We start from the raw sequence: 22402 nt of genomic DNA on the forward strand, positions 1-22402 counted from the left end.
AAGTTCCTATTAATGGTCTAATAAATAGCCGTAGGGGATTAAATAGTCTAGAGAAGAAAAGGCTTGTTAATCTAATAACAGTCTTTTATTCCGTGATGGCTTATGAGAAACTGTTAGCCAAATGCTCTCCATCTTCACAGAAAATAAATGAGAAGAACTGGATTTAAACTTCAGCAAAAAACACTTCAGATGGGCATAAGGAGGCACATTTTATATGGCAATGGATGCTGTCAAGTTAATTTTGCAATATTATAAAAACAAAGCCCATGTAATTTCCTCAGAGAGAAGCTTATACGAATGGATTTAAATCTGTCTGAGGCCAGATGGCCCCTTGTAATCCCCTAAAGGGAAGAAGTCCTTTTGTGGTGCTTCCTCAATGTGGTAAAGGAAGACATTTCGCCTTTGGTATTTACAGAGACCGTTTCATGGTGCCCCTGAGACCAGTTATTGGAGTCCTAGTGCCATAAAACTAGTTGGCAGAGAATTTTATACAAAACATTAGGTGTGGCAGAAGGAGACCTTGCCCCCATGTCCTACACAGAGCAGGGTCTCCCAGCTACTGTTCTCTCCCCAGTCATAGATAGAATAATCACTATTTAATTCAAGAATTATACAGTTTATGAAGTAATTTTTCATTTAATCTCCTATTTGCACTTAAAAAGTTATTAAGTTATTGAACTTAAAAAGTTAACAGTGATTGCTATTAGCAACACTATACATAATAGTTCCAAAGTAGAAAACCTAAATATCCACTAACAGGTGAATGAGTAACCAAAATTGTGATATATTCATATAATGGAGTACTATTTGACTTCATACTCTAAGCTTAGGAGTTTCCACAGTAGCCTGTGAGATAGACTCTGTCAAATGGCTGTTCAAAGTCCTCTCCAATTTCATTCTATCCTATTGAGCCTTTATCTCCCATCATTTCCAGCAATAAACTCTCATCATGTTGAACTATTCACCATCTATTGAATTCCACACATCCTTTAGTTCCTCTGTCTTTTCACAATACCACCCCTTCATGTATATCTCTTGTCTGTTTGGAGAACTCTAACTTAGCCTATAGTTAGGCCTACACATTACCTTTTCTATAAGGGCTTCCTTGGTGGTGCAGAGGTTAAAGCATCTGCCTGCAATGTGGGACACCTGGGTTCGATCCCTGGGTCGGGAAGATCCCCTGGAGAAGGAAATGGCAACCCACTCCAGTATTCTTGCCTGGAGAATCCCATGGATGGAGGAGCTTGGTAGGCTACAGTCTAAAGGTAAATGTTCTGCTATCCTTATTGCTCCTCCTTTGGGGACTCATAGTGGTTTGATAATCCACTGTTTAGATAACATTAGCTGTATGACCTTTTCAAAGTAGCTTAACATCTCTTGAGTTTTTCCTTCCTTATCTTGAATGTTTTGTGTCTTTCAGAGGAGTTATATGAGACATAGATACCAAAGAATATTACATGCAAATACTTATAAAAATGTAATAGTTTAGTATTAATGATATAGATGTGAAATAGACTTCAGATTATAATTACAACACCTAGTTTTCTGTAGGTCTTCTTACCCATGAGCACAGTGACCTTGATGCATTCATCTTTCTCTCTTAAATACTGAGTCTAAGTCCTGAAGCATGATAAATGAAATTGAATCATTATAAAGTAGACAGGGAGATACTATTATTATCATTTTGGAGATTGAAATTGAAGTCCAAAATACTCAGAGATATAATGATTTAGTTACATCCTGGCTACTTTCCCCTGAGTTTACCAATAGAATTTCCAGAGACTTCTGGAGGACTTGTACTCTGACACTACCTAGTCAGGCTGAGGTTTCTCAAGGTATTGTCTGAGACTACCTGTCATAGACTGACTTTTCAAGATACATATTAAAAACATAAAGTCAAATCTCACAAATGTAATTTTGAGCAAAAAAGCCAGAGACACAAAATCAGAAAAGAGAGGACAATACTACCAACTTCACAGAAACAAAGGTATTAGGAAAGAGTACTATGAGCAACTCTGTGCCAACAAATTAGGGAACTTAGATACAGTGAACAAATTCCTAGCAATGTACAACCTACCAAGACTGAATCACAAAGAAATAAAAAATCTGAACAGACCTATAACTAGTAAGAAGGTTGAATGAGTAATTTTAAAGAAACCTCCCAACAAAGAAAATCCCAGGACCAGATGGCTTCACTTGTGAATTCCACCAAATGTTTAAAGAAGAATTAAGTATCAGTCCTCCTCAAACTCTTTCCAAAAATTGAGGAGAAAGGAATACTTCCTAACTCATTCTGTGAGGCCAACATTATCCTGATACCAAGGTCAGAAAAAGATACTAGTGTTGACCCTTGAACAATGCAGGGGTTAAGGGAACCAACCCCTCGTACAGTCAAAAATCTGCATATAACTTTAAAATCAGCCCTACGTATCCATGGTTCTGCATCCACAGTTTCAAACAACCTCAGATGGTGTAGTATTGTAGTACATACATATCGAAAAAAATCCTAGTAGAAATGAACCCAGATAGTTAAAGCCATTTTGTTCAAGAGTCAACAGTACATGAAAAGAAAGCTAAAGACTAATGTCCATATGAATACTGATTCAAAACTCGTGAACAAAATATTAGCAAACAGAATTCAACAGAGGAGTTTACATCATGACTAAGTGGGATTTATTCCTTGAATGCAAGGGTGGTTCAACATGGAAAAATCAATTAATGTAATAAACTACATTAGCAGAATGAAGGGGAAAAACATGGTTATCTCAATTGATACAGAAAAAGCATTTGAGAAAATTCTGTACTCTTTCAGATAAAAACACTTGGCAAACTAGGAATAAAAGTAAAGTACCCCAATATAATAAAAATCATGTATGAAAAGCCCACAGCCAACATCAGACTCAATGGTAAGAGCCTAAAAACTTTTTCTCTGAGATTAGGAGCATGAAAAGGTGCCTGCTTTTTGTTGCATCTATACAAAGTAGTACTGGAAGTCATAGCCAAAACAGTTGGGCAAGAAAAGAAATGAAAGGAATGTGAGTTGGAAAGGAAGAAGTAGAATTATCTCTGCTCACAAAATGCATGATCTTAGATGTAAAAAACCCTGCAGACAACACACACGCATAACCGTTAGAACTAATAAACTAATTCAACAAAGTTGCAGGATACAAATCAACTCACAAAACTAAGTTGTGTTTCTGTAAACTAACAATAAACAATCTGAAAAGGAAAGTAAGAAAGCATTAAATGGAATAAAATAGTTAGGAATAAATATAACCAAGAAGGTGGAAGCCTTCTACACTGAAAACTGCAAACTGTGGTTGAAAGAAATTAAAGAAGACATGAATAAGTGATTAGACATCGGTGTTCATCTATTAGAAGACAATATTAAGATGTCAGTACTACACAAAGTGGTCTAAGAACCAGTGCAATCCCTATCAAAGTCTCAACAACATTTTTTAATGGAAGTAGGGAAATCCATCCTAAAATTCATATGGAATCTCAAGGGAGACTGAATTGCCAAAATAGTCTTGCAGAAGAGCAAAGTTGAAAGTCTTACACTTCCTGATTTCAGAACTTACTACAAAGCTATAGTAATTCAAGTAGTGTGGTACTGGCACAAACACAGATATATAAGCCCATGGAATAACATAGAAAGCCCAGAAATAAACTCATGTGTGTACATACAAATGATTTTCAACAAGGGTGCCAAGCCCATTCAATGGGGAAAGAATAATCTTTTCAACAAATGGTGCTGAGATAACCACAAGCAAAGGAATGAAGTGGACTCTTACCCTATGTCATATATAAAAATTAACTCAAAATGGATCAAAGACCTAAACATAAGAGCTAAAACTATTATGTTTTGCCTTAGACAAAAAACATAGAGGAAAAGCTTTGTGACATTGGATTCCTTGTTGATTTTTTGGATATGACACCAAAAACATGAGCAATGAAAGAAAAATTAGATAAACTGGACTACATAAAAGTTAAAAACTTCTATGCATTAAGGACAGTATCAACAGAGTAGAAAGACAGCTCATGGAATGGAAGAAGATATTTGCAAATCATATAACTGATAAGGAGTTATTATCCAGAATGTAGAAGGAACTATAAAATAGCAACAAGAAAGCAAACAACCCTATCAAAGAATAGGCAAGGGACTTGAATAGACATTTTCGCCAAAGAAGGCATACAAGTGACCAACAGGTGTATGAAAATTAGGGGAATGAAAATTAAAGCTACAGTAAGATATCATCTCATATCCATCAGGATGGCTATGATTAAAAAAAAAAGCCTGAGGAAAAATTGGAACCCTTGTACATTGTTGGTGGGAATGTAAAATAGTATAGCCACTGTGGAAAATAGTATGGTGGTCCTTCAAAAAATTAAAAACAGATTTACCATTTGATCCAGCAGTTCTGCTTCTGGGTATATATCCAAAAGATTTGAAAGTAAGGACTTGAAGAAATAATTTGTACACCTATGTTCATAGCAGCATTATTCACAAAAGCCCAAAGGTGGAAGCAGCCCAAGCATCCATCAGTGGAAGAACGGATAAACAAAGTGTTATATCCATACAATAGAATATTATTTAGCTTTAAAAAGGAAATAAATTCTGACACGTGCTACAACATGGATGAACCTTGAAGACATTATGCTAAGTGAAATTAGCCAGACAAAAAGGACAGATGCTGTATGATTCCACTTATATGAGATACCTAAAACAGTCAAATTCATACAAACATGAAGTAGAATGGTTCTTGCCAGGGCCTAGGGGGAGAAGGAATATTTAATGGGGACAGAGTTTATTTTGCAAGATGAAAAAAATTTCTGGAGTTGGATGGTGATGATGGTTGCACAACGATGTGAATGTACTTAATGCCTCTGGACTGTGTACTTAAAAATTGTTAAGATGGTAAATTTTATGTTATATGTATTTTACCACAGTTTTTTGAAATTTAAAAGCAAGATACCAAAAAAAGCATGTGCTTTATGAGTCCATTTATTTAAAGTACAAAATTGAATCTGTGGTGTCAAGAGGTCAGCATAATGGTTACGTTTGGAAGAGGAGAGTACCTAGAAAGAGACATGAGGAAGCTTCAGGGGTCCTGCTTATGTTCTACTTTTTGATCTGGGTATTATAACATGGGCTATTTGCAGTCTGTGAAATTCTTTGAGCTATACATTTGTGATTTTTACAGTTTTTTATGTGACTGTTACACTTCCAAAAGATTCCAGAAATGTAGATCATGAATGTGACACCAAGCTGTGCAGAATCAGAATCTCAGAGCATGGGATCTAGGGACCCTGCATTTAAAAAATCTCCCTTCCAAGTTTTTCTTAAGAACATTAGATATTGCAAATCTGCTGAAGGAAGAGAATTAGATAAAAATTTTTCTAATGCCCAAGAATCCTTCAGTTGTGCCCTAGCAATAAATATTCCTTAAAGAAGAAATTCTTGATATCCTTAGGTCATTTACTTTCTTCTGCCAGGAAAATCCATGTCATCTGCTGAGAAAGAGAACTAAGAATAATTAACAGCATATAAAAATCTATAGTTTAATATGTTATACTTAAGATATGATTTCTTCTAATTTGTCAGATATACTATAACTTAGGAATATTTTATTGAGGCCCTCTGAAAAATGGCAGGAGCTAGGACCTAGTGGAATTCAGGCAACTTCAGTAGGAGGTGAAGCATCACACCCCAGGGTGTGGTACAGTGCAGGCAGGTACAGAAAAGCCAGTTCTTCCACATGTAAGCTACTTAGACTCCATTTCATCTCTCATACCACCTCCAAGATTTCAGCAGCTTTTATCCTTGCTGGATAAATCAAAAGCATGTTTCTTGCAAAGGCTCTATTGGAAGGAGCAAATCAAGGTCTTGGACAAGCCCTTGGAGGCCTTCTTGGAGGAGGCGATCAGAGAAGAGGAGGAGGGAATATTGGAGGGATAGTTGGAGGAATTGTGAATTTTATCAGTGAAGCTGCGGCTGCTCAGTATAGCCCAGAACCACCACCTACTCAGCAACATTTCACCAATGTGGAGGCCAATGAAAGTGAGGAAGTTAGGCGTTTTCGGCAACAGTTTGCTCAGCTGGCTGGACCAGACATGGAGGTGGGTGCCACTGACCTAATGAATATTCTCAACAAAGTCCTTTCTAAGCACAAGGATCTGAAGTCTGACGGCTTTAGTCTTGACACCTGCCGGAGCATTGTATCTGTCATGGACAGTGACACGACTGGGAAGCTGGGCTTTGAAGAATTTAAGTATCTCTGGAACAACATCAAGAAATGGCAGTGTGTTTACAAGCAGTATGACAGAGACCAATCTGGATTTTTGGGAAGTTCTCAGCTTCGGGGGGCTCTGCAGGCAGCAGGCTTCCAGCTAAATGAGCAACTTTACCAAATGATTGTCCGCCGATACACCGAGGAGGATGGAAGTATGGACTTTAACAACTTCATCAGCTGCCTGGTTCGCCTGGATGCCATGTTCCGTGCCTTCAAATCCCTGGATAGAGATGCAGATGGCCTGATTCAGGTTTCTATCCAAGAGTGGCTGCAGCTGACCATGTATTCCTGAAGTGGGCATTAAGTCAGGCCCCTCCCTGGAGGATAGGACTGCTAGAAGCCTAGCCATTCTCTCTGCATGGTTGCAGATACCCCATCTGGAGCTGTCATTTTCTGCCGAGTTCTTTCACAACAGGACCTATTTCTGAACTTGTGTTGCCCTTTATTGCTTAATTAAAACAGATTTTTCATGAAAAATACTCTAAGTGGTTTGTATGTTGGCTTTTTGAGATTTGGAATTTATATGGACCTATATATGTGATGGGGAAGCATGCAGGGCAGGCTCTCATGGAGTACATTTTAAGAGGTCATTGCTTGTTTGGTGAATTAATTCCAAAGAGCAGGGAATTTGTTGTTGTTACTGTTAAGAATGAGATTTGGGGAAAAATCCTAGGATAAATCAAGAAAGCTCTCAAGAGATGTATATTTTTCCTTCAAAAAGGTGAGGAGGTGGGAAATTCAAAATCTGTCTTTCTCTTAATTCATGTCTGGTCTTCCCATTACATTAAAAATATGCTTTCCTGAAAACATATTTAACTGTACAGAAACAGGCTCAGAAATGTGAAATTAAGCAGTTTTATATAAGGTAGTATTTTTTTAATGGTGGAGCAGCTATCTAAAATCTAGAATTCTTTAGTCTTATTTTTTCAGTAAAATAAACATGTAAAAGTTTTGTTTTGATATATTTATAGACGACGAGAGTGTTGAGGAATGAAAGGGTGTGGTCGTAGTTGAAATGTCACTGATTGCCTTAATGAATCAAAATGATCCTTCTTACATGTACTTCACACACAAAATCAGGCATGCCCAGCTGATGTTAGCCAGCTCTTGTCATGTCTTGCCCTGCCTCCTAGCAAGGAATATTCTTTCATTTGTTTGAAATCCGCAGACAGGGGAAAAAGTAAACCAAGAGAACAAAAAAGAACATGTACACAAATCATATGTGTACATAAATGTACACTTATGTAAATCATTATATGTATATAAATGTTGCTGAGTCTTTATTGCAGTGTTTCTCAGCCCTGACTGCAAATAGAATCACTGGGATAGCTCTTCAGGAATAGTGATAGCTGAGTCCCACTCCACACAAGTTAAAGGAAAAATCTTTAGAGGTGGGGCTCAAAGATGAGTAAAGATCCCCAGCTTTAAATGATTCTAATGAGCAACCAAGGTTGTCTGACAGTGCTTTAAGGTTTAGGCTGTTTTACTGTATTTTTCATATCAGCCTCAGCTGAAAACTGAGGCCCCGCAGGAGTCAGTGTTGCCAGTGTCCGAAAGAATGAAGATAGGAGTTTGGAGAAACTGCCACCCCAAAAGCAGAGGCCATCCTTGTGAATCCCCGTCGGTTTGGCTTTTTCTTTTTTCAATATTTATTTGGCTACGCCGGGTCTTAGTTGTGGCACATGGGATCTTCATTGCAGCATGCGGGATCTTTAGCTGCAGCACGTGTCTAGTTCTCTGAGCAGGGATCGAACCTGAGCACCCTGCACTGGGAGCATGGGGCCTTAACATCTGGACCACCAGGGAAGTCCCTGGCTTTCTTCATTTTGATTCAGGTGTTGATAGCAGGGTAAACCAGAATCGGGAATCCCCTGGCCAGTGGACTCAGCTAGAGAGGGCTCATTTGCAAGTTCTCCGTTCATCTGCCTGCTATGTAATTGATTTCTACCCCTCCTGTTTCGCTGGTTTTTAATTCATTCCCTCTCTTCTACTCTACTTTGGAAGATCATCCTAAATTCAAAGATAAATCCTTCCTTTCTGACTCATTTAGAGGAAAATTGTAACTCTTAAAATTATGTAATTGGCCTATTAACAGACTCAGCTGCCTGTTAGAAATCCCCATTGAAATTGAGAGAGGTTGGCATTTGGCCTCTGTGTACACCATCATCACCATCATATAATATTTATTAAATACCACATATGTGTGATTCTGAGTTGAGCCAAACACAGAGATCACGTCCACTTTCCTCAAGAGAGTTGTAATTTAAGCTTGGTCTGGGGAGCTACTTAAACCAGGTGTGGTTATATAAGAGTGAGGCTGCTGCCAGCAACCACACATTAATATCAGGATCCCTATTTTAGAATAAAGCCACTAATATGTTAGGCATGGATGTAGTAATGTAGCCAGGAAAGGGGAGAGCTGCCAAGATGCCTTTTAAGGTCTAAGAATATTAAGTTTATAATTTAACCTTTCCACGTGATGGTTGGGGAAAAGAAAATGTAGGCCCACTTTTCTCCCCTCACTTTGTTCCAAATGTTTTATGAAAGTTAAGACAATTATCTCACACTAGGAGGGGTACTGAATATTTCTCTTCCTCTTCACGTTAAAGGATTACTACTTTTATGATTCTCTTCCTGCATGCCAGGGCAAAACATTCTGAAATTACTTAAGTTTCTCTTTTATTCTCTTATGAATTTGTATTAAACTTGTATAGATGACCCAAGGCACTAGAGTTGACCCCAGAAAATTTAGTCCAAAGTCTGGATTTTTCTAAGTAACCCAACCTTTGGCATTGTGTCAAACCAATATCTTAAGAAGTGATTGGATTTCTTAGTTTCCATTCAGTGTTTGTTTTTTTTTTTTTTCAGTTGATGTTTTAAAGGCAGATTTTCAATATAAAAGGAAGAGTTTACCTAATACTTTTTTAAAATTTTGCCTTTCCTACATGGAAAACTACTGATAGCCTAAGATGAAGGACTTTGATTCATATAAGTCTGTCATTTAAAAATTTTTAAGAGCAATGCAATCAATCTAGTAAGTAGAAAATAATAATGATTTTGTTTAAATGTTACATTATACATTTACACTTTTAAATTGCAAAGTATCTCATATAATTTTGGAATACACCTTAATCTTGATACAATCCACTGAATTTGATAACCTGTAACAGCAGGAAAAAGAACTATGTGTTCTGTACCTAAACACAGCAAATGTCCAAAAACATTCAAAATTTGTATATCATCTCAAAGTTCACCTTAAAAATATTTTTTGAGTAATAGTACATGTGTTTTTAAAAGTTGATTTATGTATCAACTTCAGTTAGAAATTTCATCAGTAATACTACACAACTCACCCACAGTAGGGCCTTAAAAAATATTTGCTCAAGCACCTGCAGGGCACTGATATTAAATATACCTATTGATCCTGCAGTGCTTTCAGAATTACTTTTTTAAAATGTCTATTTTTAATGCTAAGTGGATTAAAACAATTTAATTCCTAGCAATTGATAATGTAACTATGCAGGTGGGTAGAAATATGCTCTTAATAAGAATACTGAGGGAAACAGTACCTCTTCCTGGACTCTCCTGTATAACTGAGAGTTTATTGAATTTGAATAATAGTACTTTTCCTGAGACGTTCAATTGATTTTTACAGAACAAACCCACAGATTTGAGGAATCATTTTTTTCTTTTTTTACTAAGGGACTAATTTAAACTTGAAAATTTAAAGGAGTGCATTTTACTTACACTGTTCATTATCTGTTTTTGAATATATTTTATCATTGACCTGCTTTAATTTGAATGAGAGTCAGATTACCTAAATGTTAATTGTCATTATGGCAATAGTGAGTGTTGTGACCTCAAGTAAAACTTATATCTTAATTTTTTATTAGTAAAAATGAGGAAGTTGACTGGATGATTTCTAAGATACCCCTCAGTTCAAAATTTTGTTATTCTGAATTTGTATGGTATAAAAAAAGTATTGTTTTATTAGTCCAGTAATAAAATATCTCAGAATAATTTCCATAATATGTTTTTTCCTTCACATTATTAGGATAAAAACTCGCATATAATTTCTCATGTAATTGATTATCAAGAGTCTGCTTTAATATTCTTTTTTTTAGTCAAAGCCACTCATATAAAACTGTTAATGAAAATCAGGGGCCCAGAATTTTACCTTTATTTGTGAATAGCAGTAATATTACTATTACTAATTAAATCAATAGCAGTAATAGTAAGAGTTCTTTACATTTCTGGTGCTCCGTTGAAAAATAAGTTATAATGCTTTACGTGCATTATAACATTGGATTTAGTAGTACAAATAAAAATTGGATGCCTCACAATAAATTCAAAGGAGTATTTCAATAGGTAGTAGCCGTACTACCTATGGCTGTATCTTCAGTGTCCATAGATATTCTCTTTTTTAAAATTTATTTAATCAAAGTATTAAGTTGACTTACAATGTTGTGTTAATTTCTGCTGTACAGCAAAGTGATTCAGTTATACATATATATATATACATTCTTTTTCATATCTTTCTCTATTATGGTTTATCACAGGATATTGAATATAGTCATAGATCATTCTTATATCTATTCTTCAGAACTTGTATTTAACACTTCTTTGTTTCTTAGTGGAAAAAACCAATTGCACAAGAAATTTACCTTATTAGGCATATTCAATAAGCTATTCAACCTCTAAGGCCTAATGAACAATAGCCCTCCATAGTACATAAGAAAATTAAATAGAGTCACAACAAGGAATGTTTATGTCCCTTAAAAGTCTACCATCTCGGAAACTTCCAGGGTGATGAAAATGTTGCTGTCAGTTGTGGTAGTGGTTACCCTGGTGTCTACATTTTTTCAAAGAACCTCAAACTCTACCCTGAAAACTGATGCTTGTTATTGACTGTAAATGATACCTCAATGAAGTTGATTAAAGGAAAGAAATTACTCTTTTAGAGACTGGTAATCAGACAAAAGGCCTTCCTAGGTGTATCAGTGGTGAAAAAAACCCACCTGCCAGTACAGGAGTCATGGGTTCAGCCCCTGGGTCGGTAAGATCCCCGGAGAAGGAAATACTGGAGATCCCACGCCAGTATTCCTGCCTGGGAAATCCCATGGGCGGAGGAGCCTGGCAGGCTACAGTTCATGGGGTCATAAAAGAGTCAGACATGACTTAGCAACTAAACAACAACAACGACAATAAATCAGACAAAAATGGAAGTCAGATCTGAGTTTTTAATCTCCGGAAGAAACCCTATTACTTTAGGGAACTCTTGAAACCTCTGTTTCTACCTTATCCAGTGGGCTGGTTGGTGAAGGTAAATTACTTTTTTTCATTCCTACCCTGCAGCAAAATAAAGGTAACATGGTGATAGACTTGGTTGCTTTGAGAAGCTGACAGGGGACTTACCTGGTGCTCCAGTGGGTAAGACACCATGCTTCCACTGCAGGGGGCTTGAGTTCAATCCCTGGTCAGGGAACTGGGTCCCACATGCCACCATGACAAAGCCAAAACCAAACTCATAGAAGCTACAAAAATTTTCCCTAAAATAATGTACGTATAGAAAAGGCACACCCTTTCAGGGGCTTCAAGGCTTTCCCTTTCAAGCTCATCTGTGAAACTCTAGTGAAGAACACTGCCTGAATGTGTTAAGGTGCATCCAAAGTAGTAGGTAAGGGTAGATGAGGAAAAGGTAGCATGGTTTTTATCACCTACCTGTATGTGCTAGGCAGTGAGAACACACTGCACAGAAAAGGGAAGGCAACCCTTGCCCTAGGGGAACTCCTAATAGTTGAAATGTAGACACTTAGTCACAGTTAAAGATTATGGTCTTATCAGTACCAAAAGTCTGCTTACTTATCAAGTAGCACACTAACTTTGTTGTTACTGCTGCTGCCAAGTCACTTCAGTCGTGTCTGACTCTGTGCAACCACATAGACAGCAGCCCACCAGGCTCCTCTGTCCCTGGGATTCTCCAGGCAAGAACACTGGAGTGGGTTGCCATTTCCTTCTCCAATGCATGAAAAGTGAAGTCGCTCAGTCATGTCTGACTCTTAGTGACCCCATGGACTGCAGCCTACCAGGCTCCTCCATCCATGGGATTTTCCAGGCAAGAGTACTGGAGTGGGGTGTCATTGCCTTCTCCATTGTTGTTACTAGTTCAGAGCTTATCTGTAAACTCATCACTTGAAGATTTTGCTGCCAAAATGATCTCACACATGGGATTATAATTATTGTGCTTGTTATTCTGTTTCTTTCTCCCTCCTACTCCTCTCTCTCCTCCTCCATCTTTCTCTTCTACTCTCCCTGTCACTTTTCCTTTCTCCTCTTCCCCTTCTTGTTAGTTTTGCCTCTTTTATCTCTTCCTTCTGTCTTCCCTCCCTCTCTTCCTTGCCTCTCTCTTCTTTTCTCCCTCTCTTCCTTAAGCTCTCTCCTTTCTCCACATTTCATCCCCTCAGTGTTCCTGTCTAGGTGAGTAGTTCATCAGCATGGATTAGAATTACCAACCCATCCTTTTGTATTGCCATCATGAAATACCTGCTGAAGTGTATAGATATTAACATCATATGAATTAGTTATAGTTTCCAGAGGCTTAGAAGTGCAGGATCTTCCAGGGCCTGATATCACTAAGGGCCCTTGCCATTGCTCATGTTTGCTTACTTGCTCCTGCTTTATTGCAGATTAAGCCTGGAAAGAAGAAAGAATGTAGCTGTGATTATTGCCTCAATTTGCCCTTTTCCTTTCCCTTCTGTTTCCTACCTGTAGAGGGCCTCTTCGTGACCCACTGAGTGTTGGCCATTCATGCCCATTCATGGTGGGATGAAGGCTTTGGTCTCACCTAGCAATGAATCCTCCATCCTGCCTCCCAGAGAGACTCCCATCAAGGCTGAGCTCAAAACCCCATGCTGATATCCATAGAATCATTCTTAATGACCCTCAGTGATAAAATGTTTACATCTATCACTGAACACAAATCCATTTTTCTTCCCTCTGAATTGGGCTGCTCACTAGCTGTTCTATCTCAGTGCGAGCTTTTTTCCAAATAGACTCAGTGCATAATGATGCTGAGTTGCATGGCATACCTGAATTTCGCCTTGTGATTAATAGTTATTCAACCAATGGCCCTGCTAATTGATTTCACCCATCCTTTCACAGAACCACGATGGCAGTATCGACTTCCGAGAGTATGTAATTGGCCTGGCTGTCTTGTGCAACCCCGCCAACACAGAGGAGATCATCCAGGTGGCATTTAAGGTACTGTCAGCCCCACTGAAAGCATCTAGATCTGTCTCGTAAACAAGTGTTGACTCTAAGTGTATTATTTGAAAATCAGTACATCCATTACAAGTGTTTATAGATTTGCTGTGACATGAACACGAGAATAACGTGATTAAGACAATCGCTACTGAGAATAAAGAAAACACAAGCATCCGTTTAAGCAAAAAAAGTCTTTGGAAGCAGCCCAGTTAGCAGCATCAAGATTGAAGAGCAGGTGATTTAATAAATTAGCTTAAAGATTATTTCTTTTCAGCCTCCCGGTTTGGGAGCCCCAAAGTGAGTTGTATAAATAAACACGACCTGTCTCTTGTCGTCCTAATTTGCCATGCAGAAGGTTTTGACCCATCCTTATTTTCTCACTCTATGTATCAGAGATTTTGGCAATCTTTTCCTGATGAAGTTTATTTTGTTGTGATGGTATCAAGTGATAAGAGTCCACATACATGACTCAGAAGACACATAGTGAGATCAAGTTTTGATTTTACTTGAGAACAGAGCACGTATGATTAGAATTTGGAAAGGAACATCCCATTCAAATATAAATTAGATGAAGCACCTTTCATCTCTACCATGATGTCTTGGATTTCCACCCTGTATGTTTTCCTATTACGTCATATATATTGTCATAGCAGGATGGGGGACTAGGGGACAATGAATAAAATCCATGTCCCCCATCCCCAGCAGAACTTAATGGAGGTTTAAATGATGAGAACTCAGATTTCATGTATCACTTATATGTGCAAAAAGAGGGGAAGAATACATTCCCAAAGTGTGTTTCAATTCTTTAGAGATGAAAGGTGCTTCATCTAATTTGTATTTGAGTGGGATATTCCCTTCCAAATTCTAATCATACATGCTCTGTTCTCAAGCAAAATAAAAGCTTGATTTCACTATGTGTCTTTTAAGTCGTGTATGTGGACTCTTTTGCCCCTTGAGTCTCTGCTTCATCCACCATATGCCTGAGGGCCTTCCCCATGTCTGTTTCCTACTCTTATTTCTTCCTGATTTTCTCAGAGAAGAATATCCCACTGTGCCCTCAACAAGTGTCTTCCCCTCTATTATTCAGGAAGACTCTCTTCCTCCCAGAGTCCTTTCTCATGTCTTAGAGACCATCCTGGATAGCCTCAGGAATTTCCATGTGTTTTGTCATTGACAGAGAGCCCCCAAGTTGACTTTTTATTTCAGATTGTTTTCAACTGAATTAACTGCTGGGACTATAAGGAAACTAAGAGGCTAATGCTTAGCAGATGGTCACAAGGAAAGGGCCAGAACACTTTCCAAGTTGAAAACTTTTGGGTTTTACATACTTATTCATCGTAAAACCTAAAATTATGCACATAGCTAACTTATTCCGATCCAGTTATTTCTGTTCCTGTTCTGGGATTGTCTGTGTGATTATAAGTTCAGCTGGGCAAGTGGTCACTTTGGGCTTACCAATGAAAGACCTGATAGAAAATTTGGCCCTTAATCATAGTAATTATTGTTTTTAAAGAAGTCCTGAGATTTTTCTCTAGCCTAGACCTTGGTTTTTGGGGGGAGAGGTAAGGAAAGGAAAGGAGAACCTAAAACTATAATTAGCTCTCTTTTTCAGTAAGGCAAGTGTCACGCTTTATTTTGGTTATTTTTTTAACCTTCTCAAGGGTGTTTGATGTTTTTGAAAATGATTTTGGCATGCTTCTATGTTTTTCATTTAGCAGTATCATTTTACATATACAGGATCCATTCTCATCCTTTTATTTGAGAAATGATTCACAGTTAACTGCCCATCTTTGATCGTATTTCATCACCATGGTGACCTTTAGAGATAGAATATTAGTCAGCATTCTTCAGTTGTTAGCAATAGACTGGCTGAGTAATCAGTTGTGAGGACAACAAGCAGACTCCTGGGAAGACCCTGAAGCAGGCAGCTCCAGAGGTCCCAGCTGCGGGAACTGCTCTATGTTTCCCTTGGGCACTGCTGTCAGAGAGACAAACTCCAAACTCTGTTCATCATTCAGATTCCAGGCAGGGTCCTGGTGGTCTTGAACCATGGGCTTGCTAGGGAAGACAGGATGTTTTGATTCAGAGTCAAGTTTACTCTACCCAGAAAGGATGTCATTTATTTATTTATTTATTTATTTATTTTTAATTTTAGTTTTTTATTTTTTAAATTTTAAAATCTTTAATTCTTACATGCATTCCCAAACATGAACCGCCCTCCCACCTCCCTCCCCATAACAACTTTCTGGGTCATCCCCATGCACCAGCCCCAAGCATGCTGCATCCTGCGTCAGACATAGACTGGCGATTCAATTCACATGATAGTATACATGTTAGAATGTCATTCTCCCAAATCATCCCACCCTCTCCCTCTCCCTCTGAGTCCAAAAGTCCGTTATACACATCTGTGTCTCTTTCCCTGTCTTGCATACAGGGTCGTCATTGCCATCTTCCTAAATTCCATATATATGTGTTAGTATACTGTATTGGTGTTTTTCTTTCTGGCTTACTTCACTCTGTATAATCGGCTCCAGTTTCATCCATCTCATCAGAACTGATTCAAATGAATTCTTTTTAACGGCTGAGTAATACTCCATTGTGTATATGTACCACAGCTTTCCTATCCATTCATCTGCTGATGGACATCTAGGTTGTTTCCATGTCCTGGCTATTACAAACAGTGCTGCGATGAACATTGGGGTACATGTGTCTCTTCCAATTCTGGTTTCCTCGGTGTGTATGCCCAGAAGTGGGATTGCTGGGTCATAAGGTAGTTCTATTTGCAATTTTTTAAGGAATCTCCACACCGTTCTCCATAGTGGCTGTACTAGTTTGCATTCACACCAACAGTGTAGGAGGGTTCCCTTTTCTCCACACCCTCTCCAGCATTTATTGCTTGCAGATTTTTGGATCGCAGCCATTCTGACTGGTGTGAAGTGGTACCTCATTGTGGTTTTGATTTGCATTTCTCTAATAATGAGTGATGTTGAGCATCTTTTCATGTGTTTGTTAGCCATCCGTATGTCTTCTTTGGAGAAATGTCTATTTAGTTCTTTGGCCCATTTTTTGATTGGGTCGTTTATTTTTCTGGAATTGAGCTGCATAAGTTGCTTGTATATTTTTGAGATTAGTTGTTTGTCAGTTGCTTCATTTGCTATTATTTTCTCCCATTCAGAAGGCTGTCTTTTCACCTTGCTTATAGTTTCCTTTGTTGTGCAGAAGCTTTTAATTTTAATTAGATCCCATTTGTTTATTTTTGCTTTTATTTCCAGAATTCTGGGAGGTGGATCATAGAGGATCCTGCTGTGATTTATGTTGGAGAGTGTTTTGCCTATGTTCTCCTCTAGGAGTTTTATAGTTTCTGATCTTACATTTAGATCTTTAATCCATTTTGAGTTTATTTTTGTGTGCAGTGTTAGAAAGTGATCTAGTTTCATTCTTTTACAAGTGGTTGACCAGTTTTCCCAGCACCACTTGTTAAAGAGATTGTCTTTACTCCATTGTATATTCTTGCCTCCTTTGTCAAAGATAAGGTGTCCATATGTGTGTGGATTTATCTCTGGGCTTTCTATTTTGTTCCATTGATCTATATGTCTGTCTTTGTGCCAGTACCATACTGTCTTGATGACTGTGGCTTTGTAGTAGAGCCTGAAGTCAGGCAAGTTGATTCCTCCAGTTCCATTCTTCTTTCTCAAGATTGCTTTTGGCTATTCGAGGTTTTTGTATTTCCATACAAATCTTGAAATTATTTGTTCTAGTTCTGTGAAAAATGTGGCTGGTAGCTTGATAGGGATTGCATTGAATTTGTAAATTGCTTTGGGTAGTATACTCATTTTCACTATATTGATTCTTCCAATCCATGAACATGGTATATTTCTCCATCTATTAGTGTCCTCTTTGATTTCTTTCATCAGTGTTTTATAGTTTTCTATATACAGGTCTTTAGTTTCTTTAGGTAGATATATTCCTAAGTATTTTATTCTTTTCGTTGCAATGGTGAATGGAATTGTTTCCTTAATTTCTTTTCTACTTTCTCATTATTCGTGTATAGGAATGCAAGGGATTTCTGTGTGTTGATTTTATATCCTGCAACTTTACTATATTCATTGATGAGCTCTAGTAATTTTCTGGTGGAGTCTTTAGGGCTTTCCATGTAGAGGATCATGTCATCTGCAAACAGTGAGAGTTTTACTTCTTCTTTTCCAATTTGGATTCCTTTTATTTCTTTTTCTGCTCTGATTGCTGTGGCCAAAACTTCCAGAACTATGTTGAATAGTAGCGGTGAAAGTGGACACCCTTGTCTTGTTCCTGACTTTAGGGGAAATGCTTTCAATTTTTCACCATTGAGGATAATGTTTGCTGTGGATTTGTCATAGATAGCTTTTATTATGTTGAGGTATGTTCCTTCTATTCCTGCTTTCTGGAGAGTTTTTATCATAAATGGATGTTGAATTTTGTCAAAGGCCTTCTCTGCATCTATTGAGATAATCATATGGTTTTTATTTTTCAATTTGTTAATGTGGTGAATTACATTGATTGATTTGCGGATATTGAAGAATCCTTGCATCCCTGGGATAAAGCCCACTTGGTCATGGTGTATGATCTTTTTAAGGAATTTAGACGATTTGATGAGTTGGTGAGAACTGTTTAGGAATGGAAGACTTTTATAGAAAACTTAGAATTTATGGGAGTGGGATGTGTGACAACCTGGCTGTTCATGTCTGAAGTCCGAGGACCATAAAGAGCCCTGGGGCTACCATTTGTGAAAACAAATGCTAATGCGCTTTGTACTTTCCAACTGTCTTATCCTCCATTCAGGGGCTGAGTGTAGAAAATGGACTAGGAGTCTGTGTCTTCTCATCAAGGGACAGGAAATCACAACTTCAAATTCTGTTTTTCTCCTCCCACCCTGCTGCTACTGCTGCTAAGTCGCTTCAGTCGTGTCCAACTCTGTGCGACCCCAGAGACGGCAGCCCACCAGGCTCCCCTGTCCCTGGGATTCTCCAGGCAAGAACACTGGAGTGGGTTGCCATTTCCTTCTCCAATGCATAAAAGTGAAAAGTGAAAGTGAAGTCGCTCAGTCATGTCCAACTCAGCGACCCCATGGACTACAGCCTACCAGGCTCCTCCATCCATGGGATTTTCCAGGCAAGAGTACTGGCATGGGGTGCATTGCAGGGTAGATTCTTAACCACTGGACCACCAGGGAAGCCCTCCATAATTTCTTAAAAGAAGAGCCCTTGCCTTTGCCTCCATACCTCACATCTATTCGTGCCTCCCACCCTAGTGGACAATTAAAGCACTATTCAATATTTGCTTGTTGTTCATTTCGCAATTATCACACCTTACCCTATGCCTGTTTTTGATTGTGTGTTTGGTCAGAAGTGGATACCTTAACAGCAGGAGCTCTAGATATTATCTGCCTGCCTTTGAGTGCCAGCTTGACCACCGACAAGCTCTGTGACCTTGGGAAAGTTGCCTGGCTTCTGTGTTCCTCAGCTTTCTCATCTGTGAGATATGACTAATAACAACCCCTCCCTTACATAAGGCTCGTTAGGGCAGACTGTCATCAGGGTTAAATGAATGTGTAAAGGGATTTGAACATGTTGGATCAGTGCCTGCAAAGATTTAGTGTTGATATCATTTAAAAAATGTGAATACCCTGGAGAAGATTTTGAATATGATATCATATAGTTGATATCATATAACATATCAACTATCCCTGATTTGCAACTTGACTTTCAGTGTATCCCACCCTTTCCTCTCTGCCTATAAACATATTCAGTCTCTCCCTTCCTGTAGGCAGCCTCCTTTTGCACATGGTTGTTACCCCATTTCTCTCCTGCCCTTTATTCCATAATTTCTTTTTAAATTAATTACTTATTTTTGGCTGTGCTGGGTCTTTGTTGCTGAGCAGGCTTCTCTCTAGCTGCAGAGAACAGGAGCTACTCTCTAGTTGCAGCGTGCGGGCTTCTCATTGTGGTGGCTTCTCTTGTGGAGCACAGACTCTAGTGTGAGCGGGCTTCAGTAGTTGTGGCATGTGGAATCTTCCCAGAGCAGGGATCAAATAGGAAAAACAAGAGTCTGGGGTGGAGAAGCAGGAAGGGCAGGAAATGAGAATTTATAAGGAAGCAAAAACAGAACTTGCATATCAGTTAGAGGTCTGTAGTACTGGAAAAGAAGGAGCCAGTGGTGGCTGAGGTGTTCTGGCTTGAGCAAATGGGTAAAAGTGAGTTATGTTACCCACTGGTATCCCAGGCATTACAAGGTAGATTCTTAACCACTGGACCACCAGGGAAGCCCTGCATAATTTCTTAAAAGAAGACCCGTGCCTTTGCCTCCATACCTCACATCTATTCATTCCTTGATTCCCATTACCATCTGTCATCAGGATCTCCTAACTACCAAATCCAGCAAACCTCTTTGCTCCTTGCTTGGCCTTCCTATGGCATTTTACTATGTTGGCCATTACCACAGTCAGAGTTTCTTCCTGTTTCCTAAGAACCTCCCCTAGCTCCCAAGATGCATGTTCTTTCTTTCTGCTTCTCCATCACTCTGACTGCTTTTGTTATTGTTTTTGCTGGCTCCTCTTCCCTGCACACACCTCAACTCTTACAGTATCCAGGACTCTGCCTTACTTTGTGCATTTTCCACAGAGAAGCTCAAACACGCAGTTTTAGTTCTTACCTGAATTCATATCTCAAGGCTCATCATTCTCCTGTGCTGATGTGCTAGACTTCTAACTGACACTTCTGATTCAAATTTACCTGTCCAGGTCTAACCCTTGATCTCACTGGGTACCTGTTCTCCCGTCTGGGTAACATAACGTTTTCACCCCTTGCTCAAGTCAGATCACCTCGGCCATCACTGGCTCTTTATTTTCTATCACTGCAGACCTCTAACTGAAATGCAAGTCCCACCTTTGTTTCCTTATAAATTCTCTCTTCCTGCCCTTCATGCTTCTCCACCCCAGACTCTTAATTGTTTTTCTTGTCTCATAGATTCAGTGGATATTAGTTTGAGCAAACACCAGGAAATACTGAAGGACAGGCAAGCCTGGCATGCTGCAGTCCATGGGGTTGCAAAGAGTTGGACATAACTTAGCAATTGAACAAGAATAGAAGTCTTTTCAACCTTCTGCCTCCAATCCATCCTCCACCCTCTTCCTTAGAGAGCTCCCTCAGTTCACAGTCAATCACGCCACAGTCCTTCCCATGATCATCCTGGAGGGTTAGATGATACACTATGATCTGATTCCTGGTTGTCTTTCTCTCTCCTGACTCGAGCCCCAAGCAATCACCTACCAATACCTATATATTCCTTGCATATTCCTTGTATATTTCCTTCATGTAATGGCATAAAGCCTTCCCTGACCTCTCCAGGTAGGATTCACCTTGTTCTACAGAGGACCCCCATGTGCTTTTGTGCTTACTGTGGTTGTAGCCCTTATTTTATCTCTTTCTACCACTAAACTATAAGTATTGTGAAGGCAGCAGAGATCATACATATAGACATATATCCCAAGCCCCTGGCACAGTGAATGTCTGAATTACTAAAGAATTTATTTTCCAAGATTATTCCATACTGCCATTGCTCTGGAGGAGCTCGTTCTTAGGCTTTATTTTCTTTTTCCTTCAGCTCTTTGATGTTGATGAGGATGGCTTCATAACAGAGGAAGAGTTCTCCACCATCCTGCAGGCTTCCCTTGGAGTGCCTGACCTTGATGTTTCTGGTCTCTTCAAGGAAATAGCTCAGGGAGACTCTATTTCCTATGGTGAGTAGGCAGTTTGGCACCTGATTCAGTGTATGAAGAGGACATCCAGACTATGACTGACCCTCATACAAGTGTTGTTTCCCTCCTCTAATATGTTAATGATAGAAATAATAGTAACAATGATGATACCAGTAATAGTAGTAGTGGTGTAATGGTAGAAGCTAATTATTGGGAAATTACCATATGCTAAGCACTCTTCAAACATTTTATATATATTAATTCATTTATTCTTTATAACAGGCCTATTCAATCGGTACTCTTCATTATTCTTATGTTCTCAAGATGCAAAGAATTCACCAGAAAATGTCAGAGTTGTAGCCACAGTAGAGGGATACAGGCTGAGGGGCCCACAGTAATAACAGTAACTAAACCATCTATTAATGTTTCCTGTTAGTAGCTTAGGTGAGCTTTCACGTTCATTATATCATGTCACATTGATGGCAACCCTGTGAGGGAGGGACTATCATGGAGGAAGACCTTGAGGCCAGACGGCAGGTCTGTCCACCAGCCTTTCTCCTGATGACTCAAGTCCATGAATTAAAGTAAGTGCCCTTGGGACTTCCCTGGCAGTCCAGTAGTTAAGACTTTGCCCTTCCAAGGCAGGGGATGCAGGTTCGATCCCTGATTGGGGAACTGAGATCCCTCATGCCTCATGATGTGGCCAGAAAATAAAAACAAATAAAATTAAATAAAAACAAAAATTTAAAAATAAGTCCTGTAAGGGATGAAGGAATGGTTCATCAGTTTCCATGTATTTCATAATGTTCTTGGGAAACACAACTTGGTGGAGCTTTGATGTGGTCATAGACATGGCTTATCTTCCCCAGTCTTCTCTGGTGGGCTGGAGGAGGATTCCTCTTGAATGCCTTTTTCCTTCTGGTGCTCAAAGAGTTTCAGCCTGATAACTTTCACTGAATGGGGGCTTTAGATCACATACTACGCTTACTCTCTGTTTTTAATTACTGTCATTTGGCTATCTTTTCTTCTATTTTAGATAATTAAATGCCTAGAGCACTTACTCTATTAAGTTCATTAAAAAAAAAAGAAAGGATAAAATGGGAAGTATATACTG

At 38.8% G+C, this 22402-nt stretch overlaps 2 protein-coding genes across 4 annotated transcripts in view; both read left to right on the plus strand.

The window, feature by feature from the left end:
* LPCAT2 (lysophosphatidylcholine acyltransferase 2) overlaps positions 1–22402 on the plus strand; it is a 70424-nt gene that overhangs the window by 41725 nt on the left and 6297 nt on the right. For 2 of the 3 annotated variants that reach the window (XM_004014990.6, XM_042231639.2), the window contains exons 12-13: positions 13455–13553; positions 21195–21330. In XM_004014990.6, coding sequence (XP_004015039.1) covers positions 13455–13553; positions 21195–21330 — 235 coding nt within the window. The remainder of the gene's footprint in view (positions 1–13454; positions 13554–21194; positions 21331–22402) is intronic. The other variant, XM_042231640.2, reaches the window with a different exon arrangement.
* On the plus strand, positions 5769–6772 carry CAPNS2 (calpain small subunit 2). The gene has a single exon (XM_027977848.3). The coding sequence runs from the start codon at positions 5845–5847 to the stop codon at positions 6583–6585; it is 741 nt and encodes a 246-aa protein (XP_027833649.1). The 5' UTR covers positions 5769–5844; the 3' UTR covers positions 6586–6772.

This window comes from Ovis aries, chromosome 14 (genome assembly GCF_016772045.2).
Source record: "Ovis aries strain OAR_USU_Benz2616 breed Rambouillet chromosome 14, ARS-UI_Ramb_v3.0, whole genome shotgun sequence".
In the NCBI taxonomy this organism is placed as follows: Eukaryota; Metazoa; Chordata; class Mammalia; order Artiodactyla; family Bovidae; genus Ovis; species Ovis aries.